Source organism: Sinocyclocheilus rhinocerous, unplaced genomic scaffold, assembly GCF_001515625.1.
Source record: "Sinocyclocheilus rhinocerous isolate Xijiao unplaced genomic scaffold, SAMN03320098_v1.1 scaffold2870, whole genome shotgun sequence".
Classification (NCBI taxonomy): Eukaryota; Metazoa; Chordata; class Actinopteri; order Cypriniformes; family Cyprinidae; genus Sinocyclocheilus; species Sinocyclocheilus rhinocerous.
The window spans coordinates 4,318-12,607 of record NW_015627340.1 but is presented as its reverse complement, the minus strand read 5'-3'; the positions used below and the strand labels follow the sequence as shown (position 1 = coordinate 12,607).

Genomic DNA, 8,290 nt, shown 5'->3' with positions numbered 1-8,290 from the left:
TCTTTATGATCTGTAGAAAAGGACATTTTCACAGCATTCTCCTATTTTATAATTTTGTTTGGCTTATAATTATGTTCATTTCTTCAGGTTATGTTGATGCAGTGAGTGTGTCAGTGATGCGAGGAGATTCAGTCTCTCTACACACTGATGTTGAAAAAAACCAACAAGAGGAGATTAGATGGTATTTTAATGACATTCACATTGCTGAAATCAGTGGAGATCCCAATAAGACCTGCACAGATGTTCAGTGTGAAGATGCTGGTGACAGATTCAGAGACAGACTGAAGCTGGATCATGAGACTGGATCTCTGATCATCACAAACACCAGAACCACAGACTCTGGACTCTATAAACTACAGATCAACAGCAGCAGCGACAGTCTTCTTCAGCTCTTCAGTGTTTCTGTCTATTGTGAGTCAGTATGTTCCTTATTTGATCCACAGTTCTTTCATGTCGTGTAGTTTGTATGTTGGTTTCAGCAAAAGATCCTCCAGCAGCTGTTGGTTTATGTTCCAGATGTTCCTGAACGAGAGAAAATGAAGAGAAAGTCAGTGAAGGAGGGAGAATCTGTCACTTTAGATCCTGGTGTAGTAAAAACCACAAATTATTTGATGAAATGGCTTTTTAATGACATTCGGCTGAAATCAGGGAGATTCAGAGACAGACTGCAGCTGGATCAGACTGGATCTCTGATCATCACAAACACCAGAACCACAGACTCTGGACTTTATAAACTACAGATCAACAGCAGCAGCGACAGTCTTCTTCAGCTCTTCAGTGTTTCTGTCTATTGTGAGTCAGTATGTTCCTTATTTGATCCACAGTTCTTTCATGTCGTGTAGTTTGTATGTTGGTTTCAGCAAAAGATCCTCCAGCAGCTGTTGGTTTGTGTTCCAGATGTTCCTGAACGAGAGAAAATGAAGAGAAAGTCAGTGAAGGAGGGAGAATCTGTCACTTTAGATCCTGGTGTAGTAAAAACCACAAATTATTTGATGAAATGGCTTTTTAATGACATTCGCATCGCTGAAATCAATGGAGATCTTAGTTTTATCTGTACAGATGTTCAGTGTTTATATGCTGACGAGAGATTCAGAGGAAGACTGAAACTGAATCATATGACTGGATCTCTGACCATCACAAACACCAGAAGTGAAGACACTGGACTCTATTATCTACTGATAACCACCATCCGGTTCAACATCATAAGGAGCTTCATTGTTGATGTCACTGGTGAGTGTTATTTAGTGATGAAACTCACAAAATATATTAATCTTTGATCTCGTAGGTGTCTGATCCACTATGTGAAATGAAAACTATCTGTCTCTTTATGATCTGTAGAAAAGGACATTTTCACTATTAATAAAACAAGACCACATATTTGTACTAAATGTATGAAATTAATGTGGTGAAAATTTAATTAAATTAGCTGGCTTTATTAATTAACTGTTTATTTCTTAATTTTTTCCGGTGTTGATACAGATATAGTGCCAGTGTCTGTGACAGAGGGAGATTCAGTCACTCTACACACTGATACTGAAAAAATCCAACAAGAAGAGATTAGTTGGTATTTTAATGATATTCGCATTGCTGAAATCAGTGGAGATCTCAATAAGACCTGTCCAGATGTTCAGTGTTATAATGGCACTGAGAGATTCAGAGACAGACTGAAGCTGGATCATCAGACTGGATCTCTGATCATCACAAACACCAGAACCACAGACTCTGGACTTTATAAACTACAGATCAACAGCAGCAGCGACAGTCTTCTTCAGCTCTTCAGTGTTTCTGTCTATTGTGAGTCAGTATGTTCCTTATCTGATTCACAGTTCTTTCATGTCGTGTAGTTTGTTTGTTGGTTTCAGCAAAAGATCCTCCAGCAGCTGTTGGTTTGTGTTCCAGATGTTCCTGAACGAGAGAAAATGAAGAGAAAGTCAGTGACGGAGGGAGAATCTGTCACTTTAGATCCTGGTGTAGTAAAAACCACAAATTATTTGATGAAATGGCTTTTTAATGACGTTCACATCGCTGAAATCAAAGAAGATCTCAGTTTTATCTGTACAGATGTTCAGTGTTTATATGCTGACGAGAGATTCAGAGACAGACTGAAGCTGGATCATCAGACTGGATCTCTGACCATCACAAACACCAGAACCACAGACTCTGGACTCTATTATCTGCTGATAATCAGCAGCAGATTCAGCATCATAAGGAGCTTTATTGTTGATGTCACTGGTGAGTGTTATTTAGTGATGAAACTCACAAAATATATTCATCTTTGATCTCGTAGTTGTCTGATCCACTATGTGAAGTGAGAACTGTATGTCTTGCACTTATTTCACTACTCTCAATCTTTATGATCTGTAGAAAAGGACATTTTCACAGCATTTTCCTATTTTATAATTTTGTTTGGCTTATAATTATGTTCATTTCTTCAGGTTATGTTGATGCAGTGAGTAGTGTGTCAGTGATGGAAGGAGATTCAGTCATTCTACACACTGATGTTGAAACAAACCAACAAGAGGAGATTAGATGGTATTTTAATGACATCCGCATCGCTCAAATCACTGAAGATCTCGGTTTTATCTGTACAGATGTTCAGTGTAAATATAGTGACGGGAGATTCAGAGACAGACTGAAGCTGGATCATCAGACTGGATCTCTGACCATCACAAACACCACAACCACAGACTCTGGGCTTTATCACAAACAAGTCATCAGCGGCAGCAGCATCAATTACGGCATCTTCCGTGTTACTGTCTATGGTGAGCCATTCGTTAATATAGCAAGTTTTGTACATTTAAATCTGATCATTGTTCGATGATTGTTCAGTGATTCAAATTGCAGAGAATTTGATGTAAAAAAAAGTATGCAAAATACAAATGTGCTTTGTAGACTGAAAGTCAAGAAAGAGCATGAACATCTCTTTCATATCCACAGTTCTTTTATGCTGTGGATTTAGTTTGTTGTTGATTTTTGTTTCACCTGTTGGTTTGTGTTACAGAAGTTCCTGCTGCTGAACGAGATGAAATGAAGAGGAAGTCAGTGCAGGAGGGAGAATCTGTCACTTTAGACACAGGAGTAATAAAAAATCCAAATGATTTGATGACGTGGTATTTTAGTGACATTCGCATCGCTGAAATCACTGGAGATCAGAGTAAGATCTGTACAGATGTTGATGAGAGATTCAGAGACAGACTGAAGCTGGATCATCAGACTGGATCTCTCGCCATCACAAACATCACAATCACAGAGTCTGGACTCTATCAACTACAGATCAGCAGCAGCAGCAGAATCAGCATCATAAAGAGCTTCAGTGTCACTGTCCCTAGTGAGTATCATTTGGCCATTTATTTCCTTTCCCCTTGAGCAGTTTTAGGGTGCTTTCACACCTGGCCTGTTGTTTAGGAACCTGGCACGTTTCCCTCCTTAGCTCGGTTCGTGTGGGCATATGTGAACACGGCAATTGCGCTCGGATCCGCGCCAAAACAATTGGTCCGAGTCGAGATCACCTGAACGAGGTGGTCTCGGCTCGATTGAAAACGAACTCTGGAGCGGTTCGGTTGTAGTCAGAAATCATTCCGATCTAACGGACCAACGAACCAGGCTATATCACAATGTATAATGGGTAATTACGTAAGTTCCATGAAAAGCATTAGCTTTGTTGTTTTTCTAATACTTCAAAATGAACCTGTGAATGTCTGTGGGTGAGCACGTGTGACAGCTAGTGGAATCCCGGAAAATAAACCGTGAAACTTTGACCAATGAGAGAACAGTTTACTCGTGCATGACTTGTATTAACAAATTTGGTCCGTTTAGAAACATTGCCATATGAAAGCGAACCGCACCAAGAATAAAAAGCAACATTGTAATAATTTTAATCCCTGTTTCGGAACAAAGCAATCGATCTACAGGTGTGAAAGCACCCTTAGAAAACAGTTTGAAATGTTTTAATCAACCTAGTAAATGTTTTCACTGTAGTCTGTTTGACAAAGTGGACTTGGGCCCTTCACACTTGAAATAGTTCAAACTAAACCCTGTGAAAACACAATCTTGGGTTATCTTGTTTCACGTTTCGCACTGTTCTTAATCTGCCTTTGCTTAATGACTTTATTTGCATATTTGCGGTGTCAGTGATTGGAAGAATGTGGCATGCGGCCTATGTATTGCTGACTGCTTTCAAGTTGTTTTCCTGAATGAACTTTTCGGACTTTAAAATGAAGTATGAAAGGTCTCTTCTTCACCTCAATAGACGTGTTTTCTGTCACCATTTGACCCATTGAAATTGACACCATTTGACACAATAACCGAACTTCCCCCTCCGGGCCGCTGCGCACCACGCCCACTTTTTCTTTTCTTTTTAAGTTTTTTTTAGCGTTTTTTAAAACTGTGGTGAGAACTAACCAGTGCTGAAACAGGGGGGTTTCATGACCCTTTAAATCTCGGACAGTAAACTGATGTTACATTCTATTTCTGATGTATTGCAAACGCTCGCGCTACTTCTGACACGAAGGTGGAATGGATTTGCAACGGCCGCTTTGTCGCGTCTAGTGTGAGCTTGACGTGACACCGGTTTGGTGTAGACACGGTGTTAAAGTTCATTATCCGTCACTCACAAAATAATAATAACTGTCTGTCTTTAGCGGTTTCAGATTCAGGTCTGTCTTCAGCCCCTGTAGCAGGAATAGTAGTAGTCCTATGTGTTGGTGTAGCTGCTCTTGTTCTGCTGCTCGTTGCTGCTGGTGTGATTTACTATCGCAAACGTCAAGCAGGACAACATAGTGAGTATGACATACAGATAGTTTTAAAAAGATTGGAAATGTGAGAATCTTTAATTAACCAAAGCAATGAGTGTGTTTAATTGAGTTTGTTATTGTTTACAGACGATGTTACAGACACGGTGATGCAGTTCAGTGATCAGGTAAGATACTACAATGAATCTGCCTGTCTGCAAAATACAGTTTCAGATCTGTGAGTTGACCAGTTGTTTTTGTTTTGAGTGGTTTGATTCAGAATTCATTGCATAAAAAACATCAGTAATAACTGACTCTTCAAGACAGCGCTGCTCTCATACTGTATTAGCTACTTGATAAGGAAACAGTGGTATGAATACATTTTGTAATTAATGATAATAATATAGGCTATTTATTATTATTATATTTACCAAGCAGTTTCAACCCAAGTCTAGGATCAGGGTTTAACAAATGTTTTTGTTACTACAGAAGCAGACCTTGAGGGAAAAAAATAGAAATTACCCCTAAATCCAAATGACACATAATATGCAAAAAAAAAAAGTACAGCTTTATTAGCACAGCAAGTAATAGCAATACTACTCTATTAATACTTGTCAATACTATACTTTAAGCATTTTAGATGTGCAGGCTGTTTAGGAAAGATTAATACAGATTTTCAAAAGCAAAATTAGAAGTCACAATAAGTCATTTTATTTTATTTTTTTATAGTTTGTAAGCTATTTTATAGAAATATTCAAATTCTTCCTGAATAGTTTATTTTAATCAATAATGTGAAGAGAAACACTCAATAGCACTCATCAAGTATTTTTGTGTTTGTGCAACTCAAACATCAATCCTGTTCATTTGCTTTAATTTCTGTGAATCTGTTTTCTTGAAGATGGAAAAAGACCCTGTTGATGACTCCTGCCAATGAATCAGACTGAAACTGGGGCTGCCAATGAGACATCACAGAAACTTTATTATGTTGATACTTTCATTTAAAGGGAACATAAAGAAAAGTTGGGAAACCAATAGTGTCACGATACCAAGATTTCAGTATTCAGTACTGATGCCAGTGAAACCAAATTCAGCTAATTAAAATTCAAACTAATTAGCTATAATTCAGTTTTAAGTGATTTAAATAATAAAAATGTAGCCTAATTTTTTTTGTTATTATGTAACATAGCTTCAGAATAGACAAACCGTAAATTAGCAACTAAATGATTAAAGTTTGAGAAAGCCTGACCAGAAAGTTTCGAGTAGTTTTAAAAGCATAATGTTTAAAGGTTTTGAAGGCCATGCAGTCTATCAGAAAAAAACAGACAGAATCAAATAACATGTTGGCTTTCTCATTAAGAAACAGAGAAAAATATTAATTCCAATAGTTCAAAGAGTGCTTGAGGGTTCTTTCAGTATGTCAGTGTTTATTAAAGGTGCTAAAGTTACATCTTTAGAATTTTCGTATTAGCAACTTTACAGTTCTACACGGGAAGATCCCTGATGAAAACACCAGTATGCTGTTGTTCCCAAGATTCACTGTACTAAAAACTGGTGTTTTCAGCAGAAATCCTTTTATATTAAAGTTAATAAGCTTTGTGCTTTTGTCTGTTTGTGGCGTCTTACATTTGTTGTTAAAGGTTCAAATCCTGCAAGGGTTGATCCATGAAATCTCACCACTGTGTCCTTGATCAAACTCTGAATATCAGGATTTGAACCTGCAACAACTGCACTGAAAGACACGGTGGAGAGAAGCAGCAACCAAATGCCAAATATGTGTTATTTTGTTATATATTTTCATAACTGTTACTGGATGCTAAATAAGCTTTTTACTGGTATATTAAGCAACTGAAGGGTGTTTAAGCACACTTAAAGGAATAATTCACATGAAAATTAAAACTCAGCCATCCAAGATGTAGATGAGTTTGTTTCTTCATCAGAACAGCTTTGGAGAAATCTAGCATTAGAGCACCAGTGAATCCTGCAGTGAATAGTAAAAACAGCCAGAAGGACATGAGACAACAATGAACACAGGAAACACACAGTAGGGACTAACAATGCTGGGAATATAACAATCAGGGACTGATCGAACAAGAAAAACTACAAAGGACCATGTGACAGGAAACAGGAATACAACTTAAACATAAAAGTCCAGGGACAGAACCAGGTAAAATCATTAAGGTGTTTTAACTTGAACCTGTAGCTTCTGGCCAAAATATAAGTTCTTAATGCATAATAACCTCCAAAATATGTTCCATTGAAGAAACAAACTCAACTACATTTTGGACGGCTTTAGGGTGACTACATTTTCAGCACATTTTCATTTTTGGGTGAATTTTTCCTTTAACATGCATTTATTGGTAAAACAACAATATTATAATGTGCATACATGTGTATTATAATCTTAAGATGTTTGCTACAGAAGTTAGAAGTGTATCATGCTTATTTTTGTAAAGTTCTCAGAAAAGACTGCACTGTCAGAGCTGAAGTACTGTAATATGCCAAACTCCTCACAAAAACCTCATCAAAAATGGTTTGTTTTCCAAACACAGTATTAAGAATCAAGTTTAATTTGTGTAAAATCAGTTATGTTACCTTATGTTGCCTATATGGGCAGTATTTCAGATACATGTATTTAAAATACATATTTGAAATACAAAATATTATTTTGTATTTTAAAGCCTTTGGCAAAAATCAGATGTAATTTGTATTTAAATGCATTTAAAATGAGTATTTTCAAAATAAAATACTTTGTGCCAGTCAACCTCTTTATCAGCGTGCTGATTTAGTTCAGACATGAACTCCCCACAACCCCAACATTCATCACGTGAGCTGCAGCTGTACAACTCCATTCAGCATTGGGTGAGTGACTTTTCTGGAATAAGATGAGGTCAGGATGTCATGGTCAATTGTATTTGTTGATTAAAGTTAAAATAGTGCATCATTCAGATTTGCCTTCAGTTAACATGAAAGAAGAAAAGAGCACTGACAAGGGAACAAATAGTGTTTGTCAATCAGTTTTGATAATCGGTTGTTGTTTTTCATTAACTAGCTTGTCAAATGTTTAAAGCATTACTCCATGTTAGGTCTGGGTGATATGACAATATTGTGGCGATGATATAAAGTGTGAATAGTTCAATCAAGTGTGAATATATCCGTGCAGCTTTAAGTGGGAAAACATTGGAGTGGATAAAGAAGCATGGACGGATGGTTGAGTAATGGAGTGTGATGTGCTGCACTTATTATAAGTGCAGTATGCCGTGAAAGGAAATTCAAGTTCACACTCGCACTTTGGCAGGCAGTTTTTTGTGCGCGCGCACAAGTAGGCCTACATTTCTGTCTTAAAGGGTTAGTTCACCCAAAAATGAAAATTCTGTCATTAATTACCCACCCTCATGTCATTCTAAACCCGTAAGACCTTCTTTCATCTTCGGAACACAATTTAAGATATTTTTGATGAATTTTGAGAGCTCTCTGACCCTCCCATAGACAGCAGTGTAATTACCACGATCAAGGTCCAGAAACGTAGCAAGGAGATCGGTAAAATAATCCATGTGACATCA

At 37.3% G+C, this 8,290-nt stretch overlaps 2 protein-coding genes across 3 annotated transcripts in view; both read left to right on the top strand.

Annotated features, from left to right (window-relative positions):
* Positions 1 to 907, top strand: part of LOC107727122 (uncharacterized) — a 2,147-nt gene extending 1,240 nt beyond the window's left edge. The window contains exons 4-6 of the mRNA XM_016536903.1: positions 88 to 411; positions 517 to 637; positions 898 to 907. Of these exons, the coding sequence (XP_016392389.1) occupies positions 88 to 411; positions 517 to 637; positions 898 to 907 (455 nt within the window). The remainder of the gene's footprint in view (positions 1 to 87; positions 412 to 516; positions 638 to 897) is intronic.
* LOC107727026 (contactin-3-like) lies at positions 684 to 7,372 on the top strand. Of its 2 annotated transcripts, none has more exons than XM_016536780.1 (7): positions 684 to 792; positions 898 to 1,230; positions 2,436 to 2,762; positions 3,002 to 3,328; positions 4,641 to 4,778; positions 4,881 to 4,918; positions 5,629 to 7,372. In XM_016536780.1, exons 2-7 carry the CDS (start codon positions 918 to 920, stop codon positions 5,662 to 5,664), a joined length of 1,179 nt encoding a protein of 392 aa, XP_016392266.1. In that variant the 5' UTR covers positions 684 to 792; positions 898 to 917; the 3' UTR covers positions 5,665 to 7,372. The 2 variants fall into 2 exon arrangements, with proteins under 2 accessions (XP_016392266.1, XP_016392275.1); XM_016536789.1 differs by lacking the exons at positions 684 to 792; positions 898 to 1,230 and adding exons at positions 1,505 to 1,794; positions 1,900 to 2,232.
* The last annotated feature ends 918 nt before the right edge of the window (positions 7,373 to 8,290 follow it).

Excerpts from the sequence above, each read along its gene's own strand:
- LOC107727026 (XM_016536780.1), top strand. The coding sequence starts at position 918 with ATGAAGAGAAAGTCAGTGAAGGAGGGAGAATCTGTCACTTTAGATCCT. Across the intron at positions 2,763-3,001 it reads CTTCCGTGTTACTGTCTATG|AAGTTCCTGCTGCTGAACGA; the intron begins GTGAGCCATTCG and ends TTTGTGTTACAG. Across the intron at positions 4,779-4,880 it reads ACGTCAAGCAGGACAACATA|ACGATGTTACAGACACGGTG; the intron begins GTGAGTATGACA and ends TATTGTTTACAG.